We start from the raw sequence: 18,587 nt of genomic DNA on the forward strand, positions 1-18,587 counted from the left end.
TTCTGGAATGTGACAAACTGGGAAAGTTTCTGGAAAGACATATGTTAGGGTCGCCGAAGGAGGAACACACGAAGCTGAAAGTGGTACAATTATAAATTTACTAGTGGCCTGGTGCACGAATTTCATACACATTAAAAGGGAATTCATTAGAGGAAATATTTTAATATTGCTATTTGCCCTTTATAATAGAAGTGTCAGAGATGAAAGAAAATTAGTAAAATATATATGAAAATCTTCCTCCTATCAGAGTCTGGGGCACACCGCAGGACCCAGAGTCAAGTCCCCATCCACCTGAGTGCACCTCGAAATTCTGCGAGATCCAGACCCAGGCAGCCCCCCCATCAACCCCCACCAGGCAGGGGGCGCAGCCTCAGGTCCCCCATCAAGCCCCACCAGTTGGGGGGCACAGCCTCAGGTCCCCCATCAAGCCCCACTGGCCGGGGGACGCAGCCTGAGGTCCCCCGCCCTGGCCCAGCGCCATGCAGCCTCAGGTCCCTGCTGATCACTCGTTAAGGCTCATTACGGGAACCCCGCCTCTGCTGTGGGTGCAGCCATCTTGTGACGGTGTGATGGAGTGAGGGTCAATTTGCATATAACCTCTTTATTATATAGAATTAGGTCATCTGGATACCAGATAGGCTGAGCCCCCAATGGTGCCAGCACCCAAAGACAGGCATCAGAGGTTTTAAAGGACTCTGGCGGGCTTTTTCTGGGCACAGAGTTCTCTGTGTAGGTCTGGATCCTTGGAAGGTCTGGAGGGGAGAGATAATAGTCTTAACAAGTGGCATGTGGCCTAAGCAAAAGGGGATATCCGTAATGAAGTGGCCTAAAGGTCAGTTCCCAGGGGAGGGGTATTGACTCAGTTATTTGACCAGACCTAACATTAGTGAGAAGGTCAGAGTCCTGCACCTGGTGCAGAACTAACCTGTAGTGCCAGGTGAGCGAGCAGGTGAAGAAGGCCCACACTCCCTGGTTTGCTCAGAGCAAAGGGTGCCTGGCAGGTACAGTGCAGTACTTGGTGCCAAGCACTTGTTATAGGGTCACAATGACATTGTGTGGCATTGAGTGAGCATCACCAAGTCTGCTCTGCAGGAAGCAGGAGGGTGACAAGATTGAACTGGGCATTTCCCAGGTGTGTTTATGAGCAGAGACCCCGCTTCTAGGACTAGATCCTAAGAAACCTGAAACCCTCCTCAGAAAGGATATAAGCAGCCCTATGTTCATAGCGGCACAATTTACAACAGTTAAGACTTGGAAACAGCCTAAGTGCCCATCAGCAGATGAATGGTTAAAAAACATGGTACATCTACACAATGGAATACTACACAGCTGTGAAAAAGGAAACTCTTACTATCCATAACAGCAAGAATGGACGTGAAGGGTAATATGCTGAGCAAAATAAGTCAGAGAAAGATAAGTATCACATGATCCCACTCATATGTGGAGTCGAATGAACCTAATAAACTGATGAACAAAATAGACCTGGAGACACAGAAGCATGAACAGACTGTTGAACCTCAGAGGGAAGGCAGGGAGGGTGGGCGGGAAGACATCAACCAATGAACTTGCATGCATATATGCATAACCCTTGGGGGGACGGGGACGGGAGCGGCTGGAAGAGGTTAATAGGAAAAAAGGGGGACCTATGTAATACTTTCAACAATAGAAATTAAGAGAGAGAAAAAAGGGATGGTTAGTGACTCCAGCCCTCAGGTTTCCCTGAAACCATTCTCCAATTCCCTTGTGTCTGGAAGCAGAAGTCACAGGACAATTGTTGGTGACAACCTGGGCTTAGGTGTCAGTGGATCTGAGACTCAATGGGACAGAATCGCAAACAAGAGATCCCTGTTTGCCTTGGAGGGGGGAGAGAAGAGAAGGCTGCTTCACTGGTCCCAATGGAATGGAACCAGGGCCTTCTGCGTGTAAAGCAGATGTGCCAACCGCTGCACTCACTACGGAACCACACACGGTGTTTGAGTCAATGCAGTGGGAAACGTTTATAATTACTTGACTCAAAGATAAATTTGGTAGGTGCTTGGGGGTTTCCTGGTGCTAAATTCCATTCCCCGTGCACCTCATTCACGGGCAAGGTTGAAATATTCTCCAATAGAATCATTGTGAACACACAAGAAAAAACTCACTTAAACCACATTCTTGACCCAATGAGCACTTCTGTGTCCTTCGCTCATTCCAGGATCATGTAAGGCTGCCCTTGCTCTTCTTGCCATCTGTCCTCTGCGCCTTGCTCACCACCTTCTCTTGAATCCCTTTTTCGGGGCCAGCGCTGACAGTGGTTCTCAACCTTCGGGCCCATTAAATACAGTTCCTCATGCTGTGACCCACTCATAAAATTATTTTTGTTGCTAATGTTCTGAATCCTAATGGAAATATCTGATATGCATAATGGTCTTAGGTGACCGCTGTGATCGGGTCTTTCGACCGCCAAAGGGTCCGCGACCCACACGTTGAGAACCGCTGGTAGCTCAGCAGACATGGTGGGCTAGAGAAGAGGGGAGCACGCTGTGTCCTGTTTATATAGAAGCTCGCATGCAAATAAGGTGATAAACCAGAGCCCTGTGTCTGTTGGCTCCGGAGAGCAAGCTCAAAACCTGGCTCTGCCCAATCAGAGCGCCAGAATCCCAAACTTGCACGTTCACTGGTTTAGAAGCTGAAACCTGAACCAATGCCACACCTGCTTCTTCGCGCCACAAACGTTTATAAAAAGTGCCGCCCGCGCAGTTTCGCTTTTGCAGCCCCTTGCGGTGGAGTTTGTAGCCGGAATGTCCGGCCGCGGCAAGCAGGGCGGCAAGGCGCGCGCCAAGGCCAAGACGCGGTCCTCGCGGGCCGGGCTGCAGTTCCCCGTGGGCCGCGTGCACCGGCTGCTCCGCAAGGGCAACTACGCCGAGCGCGTCGGGGCGGGCGCGCCCGTGTACCTGGCGGCGGTGCTGGAGTACCTGACGGCCGAGATCCTGGAGCTGGCGGGCAACGCGGCGCGCGACAACAAGAAGACGCGCATCATCCCGCGCCACCTGCAGCTGGCCATCCGCAACGACGAGGAGCTCAACAAGCTGCTGGGCAAGGTGACCATCGCGCAGGGCGGCGTGCTGCCCAACATCCAGGCCGTGCTGCTGCCCAAGAAGACCGAGAGCCACCACAAGGCCAAGGGCAAGTGAGGAGCAAGTCGCCACATCCAAAACCAAAGGCTCTTTTCAGAGCCACCCACGCTTTCACTAAAGAGCTTGTGTTGTAGCAGAAGGCATGTGAATGTCATCTTATAAGATAATCTAAAAGCGGTCAAATCGTGGGAGCTAGGAAACAGTCGGAGGGATGGGCAGGGGCAACAATGCTGGGAGGGAATCGTATCCCATACAGAACCGCGTGTACCTAAGATACAGTGCAGTAGCCTCAGACCTTCCAGACCTAAGTAGTGCAGTGCCCAGCTGTTTCTCGAGGCCTCTGGGTGGCTCTGAAAAGAGCCTTTGGGTTTGGTGGCCTCTCAGGAGGCAAACATCCTACTTCTTTTTCGGAGCCGCCTTCTTAGTCTTGGCAGACTTGGGTTTGGCGCTCTTGGGCTTGGCAGGTTTGGCCTTGGGCGCCTTGGGTTTCACCGGCTTGGGCTTGGCCGGGCTCTTGGCGGCCTTCCTGGGCTTGGCGGCGGGCTTGCCCTTCTTGGGGCTCTTGGCCACCTTCTTGGCGCCGGTGGCCGCCGGTTTCTTCGGCTTCTTGGGGGTCTTCTTCCCGGACTTCTTGGCAGCTGTCGCTTTCCTGGGCTTCTTGGGGGTGGAGCCCGCAGGCTTCCTGGGCTTGGCCACGCCCGCCTTCTTGGCCTTGGGCTTGGCCTCCCCGGAGGCCGCCTTCTTGTTGAGCTTGAAGGACCCCGAGGCGCCGGTGCCCTTGGTCTGCAGCAGGGTGCCCTTGCTCACCAGGCTCTTGAGGCCCAGCTTGATGCGGCTGTTGTTCTTGTCCACGTCGTAGCCCGCGGCCGCCAGCGCCTTCTTCAGCGCGGCCAGCGAGAGCCCGTTGCGCTCCTTGGAGGCGGCGACCGCCTTGGTGATGAGCTCGGACACGGGCGGCCCGGACGCCTTGCGCTTGGCGGCCCCGCCCGCCGGCTTCTTGGCCGCCTTCTTCTTGGCGGGGGACTTCTCCACCGGCGCCGGGGCGGCGGCCTCCGCGGGAGCAGTTTCCGACATGGCGCTGAGAGTAGCTGGGAGAGCAGGCAAGACTCCAAACCAAAGCGGGAGGTTGGAGGCGGCGGGCTCGGGCCCGGACTTATATAAGCCGATGCTGTGCTGTGATTGGTGGGGCGCCCAATCCGCCGCCCTCGGGCGGCCGCCTTTAACGGTTGGATTTACAAACTGTTTCTTAATCCCAAAATTCTGGTTAAATGTTCAAAACTCGGATACAGAATGTGACGTTTTGAAGCTCCAAGGGCGGAAAACAGCCTCCCGGCTCGCTTCCTCGTGTTTTTCTGCATCACGAACAACGGATGAAGTTATTTTTTTAAAATCGCTACCATTTTGCATAGGAGTCCACCTGGTTTAGAGTATCGCGCTGCTTGGTTGTATGTGGCAACAAATTTCTACTAAGGAACAAGGGAGCCTTTTTTAAAAGCTTTGTCCCTCAGTTTGGCCTTTGATTTTTACAAGCGGAAAGACGCTAGGTTCCTTGGTCTGGATAGAAACTTTGTTTCTAACTGGCAAGGAACACAGGTGTCAGGGCACCTGGTCACCAGGTAGCCCTTCCTCTGAAACCCGATTCTGCGTCCTAGGAGTTTCCATGAGCCTGCGTCTTTAGGGGCAGGTATTTTGCAACTTGGAAAAGTTCATTGCACCAGGAAAAAGATAAATTACTTTGGCTTCAGAATCAAAAGATAGATTCAAATTCAAACTTGAATTTGGCATGTTTTTGATTGAGATGTGTTCTTTCTTTAGTCACTACCCAAATCTATTAAAATAATGATAAAAAAAATGTTTATCCAGATAATGTTTTAGAAAAAACTCTGGAACTTGCCAAAAAAAAATTTATTCAAGGGCTTCAATAGTTTCTAAAGCACAAATGAGACTTTGTCCATTTTCAAGGTGCTTTCTCAATGCTCTCAAACTCTGGTCCAAATTGCAGCTCTTCTGTTAGGAGACAGGAGACATCTGTGTGGATATTATTCTGTTTAAGCAAACATAGACCTGTATTTCATAAAAGTAATTGACAACTGACTATGAGAAAGGTGGACTGGGGATTTCCTAAACTCAGAAGAATTCAGGAAAACATTACCACCCACGGGAACTGAGGCAACGAGCAGGAGGTGGGCATGGAGAATGAAGTTTGCTGTTTACTTGGAGGCATGTAGGATGGGGAATGACCATCCTACATGGATGATAAGGGACATGAAATGATGACTGTGACCTCTAACACAATAAACAGTAGTTAGTGTTCCCTGTGCAACACTGTACCAAAATAGCCAGCACACTTCCGTCAGCATCCCTGGAGGTGAAACTATATAGACGCCGATGGCCATATCCAGCCAGTGTCTTGTTTTTGTAAGGCCCTCAAGCTAAAAGTGGTGTTTGGATTTTTATGTTAGAAAAAAATATTGACAATGACCACATTTGGCCACCAAAATCTAAAATATCTACTCTCTGGCCCTTTTGTTGTGCTTTGAACTCATCCACATAGACATGGATCATGGAATGTAGTTGCAAGCCTGGCTCTTTCAGAACAATGGGAATTTTTAAAAAATCTTAACAAGAAAATGTTCTAGCCAAACACTTTTCACTGTTTTGATCACAAAACTCTTAGATCTGTGGCAGGGGTGTGCGTGTGTGTGTAAAAGCCTCTATGCTTCAGGGGCAGGAGAGAGGTACAACAAGAACAGCTAATGTACAACGAACATTTACTAAGTCCCAGGAGCTCATCTAAGGATGCTCTACAGATTTTCATTCATTTGGCACATTTTATAACTCCACAGGCTGAGAGAGGAGAGAGGAGAATGGGTAACTTGTCAAAGGTTGTATATCTAATAATTGGTGGCTCTGAGGTTTGAACATAGACCACCTGGTTCTATTATGATGGGGAAATCTGAGAAGGTGTGGAGAGAGGACGATCTCTGAAGCTCAGAACAGGCAGCACCAGGGGTCCCTACACCTGACAGTCCAGGAGCTCCGAGCTCTGCAGGAAGGGGCTTCGGCCCGATGGGTCAGGATGGTTTCTGAAGCATTCAGAGACTCTTCGTTTCCAGGAAGCTGACAGTTGGGGTGTAAGGCGCTCTGGAAGGGCAAATACAAGTCCAAAAACAGGAAGGGAAGGCCCCCATGGCCTGGCTGAAGACACTGGAGAACAATTGCTTCCATATAACCTACCACCTCCTGGGGGGAAGATGCCCACTCCACAAGGCAAGCAGCAAAATGAGGAAAAGATAGACATATCTGAAGAGCACACTGGAGACTTTAAAAAGCTGGAAAATTGTACAAAATAAAGAGCCGAGTTCTGTTAAAAACAAACAAACCTACAAGCCAGAAAATCATGAGTGCACACAAGAAAGAGCTTTAAAAATCCCACCTCAGATATAGCCTAGTGTGGCCCTATCTAAAAAAAAAAAAGAAAAAAAAATCACAGACAAGGACATATTTAAAACACTTATCAAAGGCCTAGAAAAGTGTCAGCCGTCTTGCGAATTCATTTTCCAAAGGACAGCCTGCAGCCTGCAAGCCATCAGCCCCCTGGTCACATGCACAAAGCTCAACAGGACATTGAAACAAAAACCAGCCACATTTAGAACACTTGGGGCGATACTAGTTATTCCTTAAGACATAGAAGTAAAAGGGACCAACCTCTTAAGGACAGGGGCCAAAAATCTTTGAAAAAATTAAAGGCGCATCAAAATTAGAAAAACCTCAGCAAGCTGAACTAAAGCTCTCTAAGTTTGTTATAGCCAATTTATAACATGGCTGAGCTTTTGCAAAAAGTGCTTTGCCACAAAATGCTTCTCATGGCTGAGACGGAGCAGGCATGTGCCAGACACGGAAACGAGGCTGGGGTTGAGTTTACGGGACACAGCCAGATGCTGGACGGCAGGGCATCCATCGCGTGCATGACGCGTGTCACACGGGAAATGCGCTCAGAAACCCAGTGAACTTTCCCACAGGCTGCCAGGCAGCCTCTAGGCGCCACAGCTCTTCACTGATGAGAGTTGAGGGGCTCTGAAAAGAGCCTTTGGGTTTTGGCAAGTGGGCGGGATGGAGCTCACGCCCTCTCGCCGCGGATGCGGCGCGCGAGCTGGATGTCCTTGGGCATGATGGTGACGCGCTTGGCGTGGATGGCGCACAGGTTGGTGTCCTCGAACAGCCCCACCAGGTAGGCCTCGCACGCCTCCTGCAGCGCCATGACGGCCGAGCTCTGGAAGCGCAGGTCGGTCTTGAAGTCCTGCGCGATCTCGCGCACCAGGCGCTGGAAGGGCAGCTTGCGGATCAGCAGCTCCGTGGACTTCTGGTAGCGGCGGATCTCGCGCAGGGCCACGGTGCCGGGCCGGTAGCGGTGCGGCTTCTTCACGCCGCCCGTGGCCGGCGCGCTCTTGCGGGCGGCCTTGGTGGCCAGCTGCTTGCGGGGCGCCTTCCCGCCCGTCGACTTGCGCGCCGTCTGCTTGGTGCGAGCCATGCTGAGGATCTTACCAGTGAGGGAGAGCCGGCCGCCCTATATTTATAGCGACTCTCGCGCTCCGATTGGATGGTACCTGCTCCTCCCATTGCCTCCCCGCGGGTTTAGTTCTTAGTTTAGGAAACGTTTTCCCGCCTGTTCGCTGTCTGTGATGATGTAAAAGAAAATATCTTAGTGACCTTTAAAAAGCCTCTAGTATGTATTAAAAACTCTTAAGAAAATGTGGTCTTGAGAATCTGAAAGCTCCTTGTACTGGTTTAAATAAAAGATGTCCTAATGGGATTCTTGTCAAAACTGAGCATGAAAGGGAAATCATTTAAACGGGGGAACTGTGGTTTCAACCTCTCGTCACTGTGTCGCCCGTCTTCACCCTGAGCGGGATTAGTAGTCGCTCCAAGAGCTTGAGAGCACAAGCGCCGGTCAGCTTCTCCGTAAAGGTGGTGATATTTACCGTCCTGGACACTAGCTTTCCTGAAGGTATCAGGACCGGCGGTGTGGGTTTGAGTCACCCGAGACTGCCACAGCCTCGGGGATGGGCACGCTGGGCATGGGTACCCAAATGCACTGAAACTGTTTGGGGCAAGTTACACCATCCAAGTCCCTCAGCGGTTAATAATGCGGATTGCACCTTTACCAGTTAAAAATGCAAATTGAACATTTACCGGTTAATAATGCAGATTTTGTAATCAAAGAGAACATGATCATTTCAAGAGAAACATCAAAAGTGCTTTGTTCAATGTAATGTCCATCGCTAGCTCCACATTTCCCTCACCTTTAGGTAATTTGTGGAGACAGTCCCAATAGGACTTTTCTTGTTTTGAGGCAAACCATTCAGAGACCCAATTGTCCACTTCTTTGTATGTGTTGAAGTGCTTCTCAGGAAGTCCATGTGCCATCGCTTTTTTTTGGCACAAAATTCAACATTTTTAAGGGTAAAAATATCTATGATGTTTACAACTTCAGAAAATTTGACACATGAAGTTTTGAAGCTTGTTGTCAACAAAATAGCATACATATCAAATCGCATATATATATCAACATACATGTGACTCCAGGGAGTGAAAAAACCCGCATTGTTAACCGGTACACCTACAGCTGTTAAGCAGATTTTGGGGTGTCCCGAAGGGCCTTTCCGTCATGAAACGGCGGTTTGGAGAACGCCGCACCGGAGTGCCCCCGAAGCGCAGACCGCGTCCCTAGCGGAGCCTGTGGCCTCGGGAGGGAGCCCCTCCTTCTCAGGTGCAGAGCGAGGCTTCGGGGCTCAGAGAGGGTTGGGCGCCGCGTCACAGCGCCGACACTCCGTCCAGTGAATGTGACTCGCTGGCGGCTCAGGGAGGGGCCCGGACCCGAGGCTCGCGTTTGGGGAGGAGTGAGGACACAGCCCGACGCCTGGGGCCAGGGCGGAGGACGGGCAGGGGAGACCACCTCTACCGATCGTTTCTGAAATTCGCGCAGGAAAGACTAGAAACTAACCACCAGCATTTTCTTGGCAATGTCCCTTTTCTTGCTTTAAGGTGTTTTTTGTGACTTTTGCTTTCGCACTAATGTCTGCGTCCACGGGTTATGCACATAATCCTCTAGTTAATCCTCTCCCCTCGCCCCTGCGAGCAGTGTCCGTGTAACCCTCCGGTTTCGTGTGGGCGGCGGCAGCAGCCTGGGGAGCTCCTTTGCACGAACACGTGGAAGCTTCTAGCCGCTGCCCTGCCCCCGGGACAAGGAACCTGGAGGCACCTGCAGGGCACCGCGTCCCTGGAAACTGCCTCCTGCCGGTGCTGCATCTTACAGGGGAGAGGGGAGGGGTTACGGGTCCGAGGAAGCCAGGCACACCCAGAGCCTTAGGACCTGTTCTGGGAGCTGTGCCAGCGGCCGGACCCATTCCGGCCACAAAGCACGACAGCGCGCAGCTCTTCCGAGAGGGGGTGGGCGGCCCTGAAAAGGGCCTTTGGTTTTGCTGTCGAAGGTAGTGGTTTGGGGCCTCAGCCGCCGAAGCCGTAGAGGGTGCGGCCCTGGCGCTTGAGCGCGTAGACCACGTCCATGGCCGTGACCGTCTTGCGCTTGGCGTGCTCCGTGTAGGTGACGGCGTCGCGGATCACGTTCTCCAGGAAGACCTTGAGCACCCCGCGCGTCTCCTCGTAGATGAGCCCGGAGATGCGCTTGACGCCGCCGCGCCGCGCCAGGCGCCGGATGGCGGGCTTGGTGATGCCCTGGATGTTGTCGCGCAGCACCTTGCGGTGGCGCTTGGCGCCGCCCTTGCCCAGGCCCTTCCCGCCTTTGCCGCGACCAGACATGCCTGCAATTGGAAAGAACGCAATCCCAGCTCCCTCGCGGGCTGTGCTTATATACTTCTGCAGCGGACCTGTTTGGGAGCAAGCTCCGCCCCGCCACGCCCCGCGCTCTTTTTCCGGAAAATGAAAAGGGCGGCGCTTCATCAAACCTCCTGGTTTAGAAAAAACCACAGCTGACATCATATGCAAGGATAGAAAGCTGAAAGCTTTGTCTTCAATACCAGTAACAAGACAAGGATGTCCATTTCACCCTTTTTTATTCAACATAGTATATCAAACAAGAAATAGAAGGCATCCACCTTGGAAAGTAAGAAGTAAAATTCATTATTCGCACATGACATAATACTATATACAGACCCCTAATGTTTCCACCAAAAATACTTTTAGAACTAATAAATGAACTCAGTAACGCGTCAGAACTCAGAATTCAGAAATAAGTTGCATTTTTATACACCAATAACACTATCAGAAAGAAATTAAAACCACAATGAGGTCACCTGGCACCTGCCAGAGTGGATATTATCAATAAATCACCAAAGAGCAAATGTGAGGGGAAGGGAGCCCTGTGCACAGTTAGTGGGATTGCAAATTGATGCAGCCACTATGGGAAAAGGTATGGAGGTCCCTCAAAAAATTTAAAATAGAACCAGCATATGACCCAGCAATCCCACTTCTGAGTATTTATACAAAGAAATGCAAACCAATAATCAAAAAGATATATGCATCCTTTTATGTTCGTCGCAGCACTGTTTACAATTGCCAAATTATTGAACCAACATAAAAGTCCATCAGTAGACGAGTGGATAAAGATGTGATGTATATACTATCGCTGATCCATAAAAAGGAATGCAAGCTTGTCTTTTGCGACAAATGGATGGACCTAGAGGAAATTATGTTAAGTGAAATAAGTCAGATAGAGAAAGACAAATTCTTCAAAGATAAATGTTTTAAAACCTCATTAATCACTCCTTGCCCTGGCCAGTGTGTTCAGTGGATAGAGCGTCAGCCTGTGAACTGAAGGTCTCAGATTCAATTCCCGTCAGGGCACACGCTTGGGCTGTGGCCTTGACCCCCAGTGAGGGGCGCGCAGGAGGCAGCCGATCAATGATCCTCTCTCATCATGGATGTTTCTCTCTCTCCCTCTTCCTTCCTCTCTGAAATCAATAAAAATATTTAAAACAAAAAACTCCTCAGTCCAACTGCTCTTCTAACAGTTCTGTGCTTGCCCCTCCCAACGACCATGCTTTTGTCTGGGTCTGGCTTTGCTGTTGTTTGGGGGTGGGTTTGTTTGCCTGTTGTTGTCTTTATTTTGTCACCTCGGCATCCACGGCCCTCATGCCTATGGCTGCTGGGTCTGAGTGACCCTTCTCAAGAGCAGTGAGTGCTGTCCTCTGGCCACTGGGGAAGCCTGGTGTGCAAATGCTTTCTATGTCATCTGGACTGAGTCAGTGGCTGTGACAGTAATGGCCCTGATTACAGGGAACTTCTCGGTGGGCTCCTCACTTATCACCTTTGCTTCTCTGTCCTTTGCCTCACCTGCTACACATCCTGTCCAGCGCGGCTATCAGGTGGGGGTGGGAGTGGGGTGGGGTGACTTCATCTTGGTTAGAAACACTCATTTTCTAAAGTTGTTTGAGGAAGGTCTGCTTTTTTTCTTGAGAGAGTCGATTAGCAGGCCCTGAGGGGTCTAGAAACACATTCCCCGAGGATGAGGGAGGACTCCTGTTTGTTTCTGGAAACAGGAGGAAATATGCCAGGGCTCCTCTGTCTGGTGAAGGTGACACACTCTGAAAGATCTGTAACTTAATCGCAGTAGCAGTGCTTTGCTCCGGAAATGATATTAACATTCACATCTATGTTTCTCAAAGGTGTACTTCTCTCTGTTAAACTAGAGACTTGTTCATTCTCTTCTTCCACCTTTGTGGAAGAGACACAGATTTCTTACCTTAAAAAAAGTTTAAGAATTTCATTTTATTTAAAAAAAGTATGATTCGGATGCTTTCTTTTTGTCTTTCTCAGTAAATAATAATGCTGATTGACATGAGTTACCCAATAAATTATTGTTGAATAATTCTGATAAATAACTTTTTTTCCTCACACAATAAGAAACATTCTTTTCCGAGAGAAATTTGGCAGACTTTTAATTTCCCCTTTAATCAGATGAAAACCTGAGCTATACTGTCCTTTGCAATGTTGAGGGTTGCGTATTGACCCACACTGGTCTAACTGACACTTTTGTAATGTTTAGTACAAGTGGAGTCGATCCTTTTCAATGTGGTTATATCTCAACTTCTTATGCCACATGTTTATTTCCTTGACACCTGACTTTGTTTTGTTTGTTTGGGTTGAGGCTTTAGAATTGGCTGATAGGTTGTGCTGTGTCTCTTTTACTTTTCTCTTGCTCTGCATTTAACATTATTTGATTTAGTAGTGATGAGTCCTATTTTAATCCTCAGTTATTCTATCCTGAAAACACATACTCATTCATACGTAAGCACACACACAGAAGCCCTTTGGGGTGGTTTCTACTCCACGAACTTATGCCCTCAGATCTCCCTCCCGTTCTACAGTGTCCAGGTCAGAATCTTAACAATGAGGCATGCTCGCCTGGAGCGTCCCTTCTTCTTGCTCACACCTGAGAGCCATCACCATCTCTGTTCTCATCCTTACACTTGCTTAAGCTTCTGCTGCCTCCATTGCTAAAATATCAATTAAACAAACTTGGAGACCCAAATTCCACTGTCCCCCAAACTCAGGCCTCATTCTCCCCGCATCTTACACACCCTTTCCTGAGGCTCACTGTACCATGTTCTTGTCTGCGTATGGCTTTAAAACTGACTTCCAGAGGTACCCCCTCCTTTCTCCTGAAACTCTCTCTGGACCCAGAAGTATCCTCCAATTTATAAAGCTTTTCATACCTCGTTTTACATAAAAACCTACCATGTTTCGTACATATGACCGCTGATGGTCTTCATGTTCCTCTTAAGCTTCTGTTAAAATTCACTGGTTTTCATGATTGAAATATACCAAATAATACCTCGCAGAAGCTCTGATTTTCTTTCCTGTACCTCCCCTTACTAATATCTTCAGGGCTGGATGTTGACAGGACAGGGATGAGGGTGAAGAGAGTCTGGGTGTAGGGCTCTCCTGCTGTGCCACCTCCCTGGCTCGAGAATAGGGACAGGGGTGGCGAACATAGTGCCTACACTTCTGTCCTTTGAAATCAGACTCTCTGCTATAGACAAAGTTGGTGTCTCATCAAAATTCCTAGGTTGAAACCTAATCTCTAATGTGCTGATGTTTGTAGGTGGGGCCTTGGGGAGTTGCTTAGGTCATGAACTCAGAGCCCTCTTGTCTGGGTTTGAGCCCCTGTCAGAGGACCCCCGCCACCCATCACCTCTTCCATCTCAGGGGACAAATGGAGAAGACGGCTGCGCCTGGACCAGGAAGCGGCTCTCGCCAGACAGTAAGTCCGACGGGGCCTTGTTCTTGAACTTGTCAGCGTCCAGAACTGTGAGGATTAAATTTCTGCTGTTTAAGCCACAGGGTCTGTGGAATTCTGCCACAGCAGCCTGAAAGGACTCAGCCGCTGGTGTTTTGCAAACCGTGTGTAAAAAGTACTCAGATTTAGTACCTTTGGCTTTGGTGTTTATTACAGGTAATTTGGAAGTAAATGGTTGGAGATCATAGCACAGGTGTCCAGGTATGAACTGAATAACAGTTCAGGGCTTCTCTTTGCCATGTACTTCATTCTTTTCTTCTTTCCTTTTCTTTCTTTCTTCCTTTCTTTTTCTTTCTTTCTTTCTTTTTTTCCTTTTAAAGTACATTTATTAAAGCTGGGGACAGTGAAACAAAGGAAAGTTTTGTAGACGCAGCAGGGGAGAGCCGAGGTGGTAGTCTGCTTTGGTTCCATAAACACCTTATAAGAAAGAAGTGAGCCAAGGTGGGGCTGCTTTTAACTTACTGGAAAGTAAGAAGAAAAGATCTCTGTTCTCTATCTCCCTGACCAGAGGAATTTAAGCTTTTCATTCTGCGCTTAGGGAGGAGAGATAGAAAGCATTTGTTCTCAGGTGTCCGCAGTTAGGGAAGATAAGTCTTTCAATCCACTAGCTGTAAGCTGTTTAAATTGTTTGGCCTTGCTTATCTCATCTATTTCCCCATTCCACTGGCCCAGGAATTTTCCCACCTTTTTTTAAAAGAAATAAATCTTTATTGTTGAAAGTATTGCATATGTCTCCTCCCCACCCCACCCTATGTACTTGTTTCTTGACCTTAGAAACAAGTATTTTATTTAGAGTATTTTATTTATTTATTCATTGCCTTAAATTATCTATACCTTTTTGCTATCACAAACAACATTCTGATGAATATTCTTATGATTCTGTAGGAGAATTTCCTTGGGGCACAGGCCTGGGTACACCCAGTTTTACTAAATTAGGTGGTTCTTTAAATGTCTGTATAGACCACCATCAGTAAACCACCACATAAAAGTAAGTTTCTGCACCTCTCATGCTTGGCAAACCTAACTTCTGATTTTGATAATCTGCTGGGTGTTATGCATTGTTGTTTTAATTTGCATTATCTGATTACAGGTGATGTTTAAAAGTTATTCCTATAATTGCTAGCCACTCAGCTGTGTCCATTTTTAAAATAAGATTCTTTTCCTTCAGAGTGAATAATAAACCACTACACTCAAAGTTTCTAACACAGAACTGTCATTCCTACAAACCCTCTTTTAGGCCACTTTGGCAAGTGAAAACCAGAATAACCCTAATTCAACTTTGTTTTCCTACAGCCATTGGAGGCTGAATGCCATCTTCTCCTTTCCTTCCCAGACTTGTTGAAAGGAACCTGCATGGCCTTATCCTCCAGTAGTTGAGGGCCTTTGGAAGAGAAACTTCTAGTAGAACTAGAGAGGGGGCATAAATTGCCTGTCCAGACCCTGAGAGGTATTTTCAGGTTCGACTCCCAGACCTGATTAGCATATTTGTGACTATCAGAAGTGGGTAAGGGAGGTGCAAAGATCTATGCGCTGAACCCCTTGTTACAGGATAGGCTTAATTCCTATTTATTTACTCATTGCCTTTAATTATCTATACCTTTTTGCTATCACAAACAACATTCTGATGAATATTCTTATGATTCTGTAGAGAATCAGAGAAGCTCCGGGGCGGGCAGCGTTGCTTTCCTATTAACAACCCACTACGTCCCCCTAGGCTAGGAGGTGGGCGTTAGGGAAGATGTGAGCCATTAAGATGCAAAACCACACGAACAAGAGACAGGAGTGGTTTCATCGCCCTGCGGGCCGCTAACTCTATTCGTATTTAAATAGTCACTTTAGCTCTTTCCTCCCGGATAACAAGGGTCCAAGCGGCGACTTATCTTCGCGGACGCATAGGTGCCTTTGAAAGTGCAGGTGTTTGAAGCAACAGTTGGCTAAGCAATTTAGTTTCCCTAAATAGCTACTGTACTGTAAACACTGAACGTGAGGCCATGCCAACCTTGACACCCAATTGGCTGAGGAAAATGACCCCCATAGTTCTGGAGGGAACCTTATTTCCATAAACTGTACGCCGGGCTTGCGTTTTTAACGCATAAACTAGGAGTGCAACAGCCACTGTCAGTGATGCTGGAAGTGGCTCTGAAAAGAGCCTTTGGGTTCCAGGTTGCCGCCCGCCAAGAGCTCACGCCCTCTCGCCGCGGATGCGGCGCGCGAGCTGGATGTCCTTGGGCATGATGGTGACGCGCTTGGCGTGGATGGCGCACAGGTTGGTGTCCTCGAACAGCCCCACCAGGTAGGCCTCGCACGCCTCCTGCAGCGCCATGACGGCCGAGCTCTGGAAGCGCAGGTCGGTCTTGAAGTCCTGCGCGATCTCGCGCACCAGGCGCTGGAAGGGCAGCTTGCGGATCAGCAGCTCCGTGGACTTCTGGTAGCGGCGGATCTCGCGCAGGGCCACGGTGCCGGGCCGGTAGCGGTGCGGCTTCTTCACGCCGCCCGTGGCCGGCGCGCTCTTGCGGGCGGCCTTGGTGGCCAGCTGCTTGCGGGGCGCCTTCCCGCCCGTCGACTTGCGCGCCGTCTGCTTGGTCCGAGCCATTTCCAACACAAACAAGCAGAGAACTGCTGCAGGAATGGCGGCAGCGCGGGCTCGCAACCGGTATATGTAAGGCAAGTGCCACTGTGATTGGAGGAGGCGCCTGCCCATCAAGGCCCGCAGTGACGTGATTGGAAGCCGCGTCCGCTTTTTGATCCCGGAGCCTCGGGGCGTTTGGATCAGAAATTAACTTCTTCCTCCCAGCCACCCTTTCAGCAGAGGCTGTTTCCTACCCTTTCTCGTCGCTCGGTCTGTACGCATTTTCTTTACAATGTCCTCTGTCTTTGCTCCGCAGAATTTCATGTAAATATCTTGTTCGCGGAATAAAAATTTTAAATTTTGACGCCGGAAACTGGCTTCCCTTTGATCTTTTTGAAAAAAGCGCGCGCTACGTGGGATTGGCCAAGGGACTTTTCAGTCTCATGCAGGTTTAGGAAAGAGGATTTCCCGTCAGTTTCTTCATTTCTCTATTTAAACTCAGAGATTTTAAAATGTTCTGTAGGCCTTTTCTAAATGTCTGTTGAACTCCATTTCACATTTGATATTATAGCTCGATTGACATTGGCCTTTCCCTACCACGTTCGTAGGCAGCATCCCACTACGTTTAACCATTTGAAGTGAGACTTGTGTAAAAGGGGTTAAGAGAACACATCCTCAAACGAGTAAGTGGAGAGAAAGATGACGGTGCCAGTCACGCCGGGCCCCGGCAGGGAAGCTCCGCGGAAGGGACGCGACCCCGGGGCGGGCAGCGTTGCTTTCCTATTAACCCTCTAGGTCCCCCTAGGCTAGGAGGTGGGCGTTAGCGAAGATGTGTCCCATTAAGATGCAAAACCACACCAACAAGAGACAGGAGTGGTTTCATCGCCCTGCGGGCCGCTAACTCTATTTGCATTTAGTCACCTTCCACCCGGCGTGTTCCGGTCGTGTTTTGTCCTGGTCTGAGCCCGAGGGCCTGCAGCTTTCATGCGTTCATTACCGGGTGCAGAGTCTCTATCCCTTAGTGGCCGCACTGTCGCTAGCTTTGTGTTCACTGCAGCTCCTTTCCCGTCTACAGGGTGTCTACAGTGACGCCCCCTGGTGGGTGGGAGGGAGCATTCTCAAGTAGCTGCTCCTCCATGGCAACTGCAAGCTCTTTAGTGAAAGCGTGGGTGGCTCTGAAAAGAGCCTTTGGTTCAGTTGTTGGCGTTGTTGCCAAAGGAACGCAGGGTCCTCACTTGCCCTTGGCCTTGTGGTGGCTCTCGGTCTTCTTGGGCAGCAGCACGGCCTGGATGTTGGGCAGCACGCCGCCCTGCGCGATGGTCACCTTGCCCAGCAGCTTGTTGAGCTCCTCGTCGTTGCGGATGGCCAGCTGCAGGTGGCGCGGGATGATGCGCGTCTTCTTGTTGTCGCGCGCCGCGTTGCCCGCCAGCTCCAGGATCTCGGCCGTCAGGTACTCCAGCACCGCCGCCAGGTACACGGGCGCGCCCGCCCCGACGCGCTCGGCGTAGTTGCCCTTGCGGAGCAGCCGGTGCACGCGGCCCACGGGGAACTGCAGCCCGGCCCGCGAGGACCGCGTCTTGGCCTTGGCGCGCGCCTTGCCGCCCTGCTTGCCGCGTCCCGACATGATGGACAGGAAACCTCCGCTCAGAGCTTGATCTGAGCCGAGTCGCCCGCAGCTGCCCTCTTTATAGTCGCGCCGCGGCGCGAACGTGAGTCTGTGCCATTGGCGGCAAGTTACAGCCCTTTCCCTTCAACCAATGGGATCCTGGTTCTGAAACACACCCGTTGTCAGTGGACAGCATCCCGGTGACGTTTCCGGGACTCACCACCAGTCCGACACGCCTTTCCTCCCCGCCGCCTGGAAGGAGCCTGAACCGGAGGACACTCGCAGCCTCGCGCTCGCTCTTCCCGTTGTTGCCCGGCTTCTTCGGCGGTTCCTCCCGACCATGCCCGAGCCCGCCAAGTCCGCGCCCGCCCCGAAGAAGGGCTCCAAGAAGGCGGTGACCAAGGCGCAGAAGAAGGACGGCAAGAAGCGCAAGCGCAGCCGCAAGGAGAGCTACTCGGTGTACGTGTACAAGGTGCTCAAGCAGGTGCACCCCGACACCGGCATCTCGTCCAAGGCCATGGGCATCATGAACTCGTTCGTCAACGACATCTTCGAGCGCATCGCGGGCGAGGCGTCGCGCCTGGCGCATTACAACAAGCGCTCGACCATCACGTCCCGCGAGATCCAGACGGCCGTGCGCCTGCTGCTGCCCGGCGAGCTGGCCAAGCACGCCGTGTCCGAGGGCACCAAGGCCGTCACCAAGTACACCAGCTCCAAGTAGACGCGCGAGCACGCGGCCTGACTCCTGTCCTAAAGGCTCTTTTCAGAGCCACTCACCTGCCAAGAAAAACCTGCTGTGCTTTGCCTATCATTTGTGGGGATGGGTATGGGGAGCATTATCTTGGGAGGACATCTTAAAAAGTAATGAGCAGGCTTGAGAAAAACTAGAGTTGAGCATTTGTGCCCCCCCCCCCCCCACTCTCTTGTGCAGGATCCCATGCTGTCCCTCCCACCGCAATGGTTTTGTGTGTAGCCAGA

The 18,587-nt window shown here is 50.4% G+C and overlaps 7 protein-coding genes across 7 annotated transcripts; 2 read left to right on the forward strand and 5 right to left on the reverse strand.

Moving 5' to 3' along the window:
• Positions 1-2,780: 2,780 nt before the first annotated feature.
• On the forward strand, positions 2,781-3,173 carry LOC308534594 (histone H2A type 1; the record flags this gene model as incomplete). The annotated part of the gene is made up of 1 exon (XM_081113138.1): positions 2,781-3,173. The coding sequence occupies one exon, from the start codon at positions 2,781-2,783 to the stop codon at positions 3,171-3,173; it is 393 nt and encodes a 130-aa protein (XP_080969264.1).
• Positions 3,174-3,512: 339 nt separating this feature from the next.
• H1-5 (H1.5 linker histone, cluster member) lies at positions 3,513-4,190 on the reverse strand (the record flags this gene model as incomplete). Its single annotated transcript, XM_081113308.1, has 1 exon — positions 3,513-4,190. One exon carries the CDS (start codon positions 4,188-4,190, stop codon positions 3,513-3,515), a length of 678 nt encoding a protein of 225 aa, XP_080969434.1.
• A 3,046-nt stretch (positions 4,191-7,236) lies between these two features.
• LOC308533769 (histone H3.1) lies at positions 7,237-7,647 on the reverse strand (the record flags this gene model as incomplete). The annotated part of the gene is made up of 1 exon (XM_081111881.1): positions 7,237-7,647. The coding sequence occupies one exon, from the start codon at positions 7,645-7,647 to the stop codon at positions 7,237-7,239; it is 411 nt and encodes a 136-aa protein (XP_080968007.1).
• A 1,976-nt stretch (positions 7,648-9,623) lies between these two features.
• LOC308534409 (histone H4) lies at positions 9,624-9,935 on the reverse strand (the record flags this gene model as incomplete). Its single annotated transcript, XM_081112901.1, has 1 exon — positions 9,624-9,935. The coding sequence occupies one exon, from the start codon at positions 9,933-9,935 to the stop codon at positions 9,624-9,626; it is 312 nt and encodes a 103-aa protein (XP_080969027.1).
• A 5,681-nt stretch (positions 9,936-15,616) lies between these two features.
• Positions 15,617-16,027, reverse strand: LOC308533933 (histone H3.1; the record flags this gene model as incomplete). Its single annotated transcript, XM_081112166.1, has 1 exon — positions 15,617-16,027. One exon carries the CDS (start codon positions 16,025-16,027, stop codon positions 15,617-15,619), a length of 411 nt encoding a protein of 136 aa, XP_080968292.1.
• Positions 16,028-17,234: 1,207 nt separating this feature from the next.
• LOC308534145 (histone H2A type 1) lies at positions 17,235-17,627 on the reverse strand (the record flags this gene model as incomplete). Its single annotated transcript, XM_081112492.1, has 1 exon — positions 17,235-17,627. The coding sequence occupies one exon, from the start codon at positions 17,625-17,627 to the stop codon at positions 17,235-17,237; it is 393 nt and encodes a 130-aa protein (XP_080968618.1).
• A 322-nt stretch (positions 17,628-17,949) lies between these two features.
• LOC308534364 (histone H2B type 1-C/E/F/G/I) lies at positions 17,950-18,330 on the forward strand (the record flags this gene model as incomplete). The annotated part of the gene is made up of 1 exon (XM_081112850.1): positions 17,950-18,330. The coding sequence occupies one exon, from the start codon at positions 17,950-17,952 to the stop codon at positions 18,328-18,330; it is 381 nt and encodes a 126-aa protein (XP_080968976.1).
• Positions 18,331-18,587: the final 257 nt, after the last annotated feature.

Source organism: Myotis nattereri, assembly GCF_964212035.1.
Source record: "Myotis nattereri genome assembly, chromosome: 18".
Classification (NCBI taxonomy): domain Eukaryota; kingdom Metazoa; phylum Chordata; class Mammalia; order Chiroptera; family Vespertilionidae; genus Myotis; species Myotis nattereri.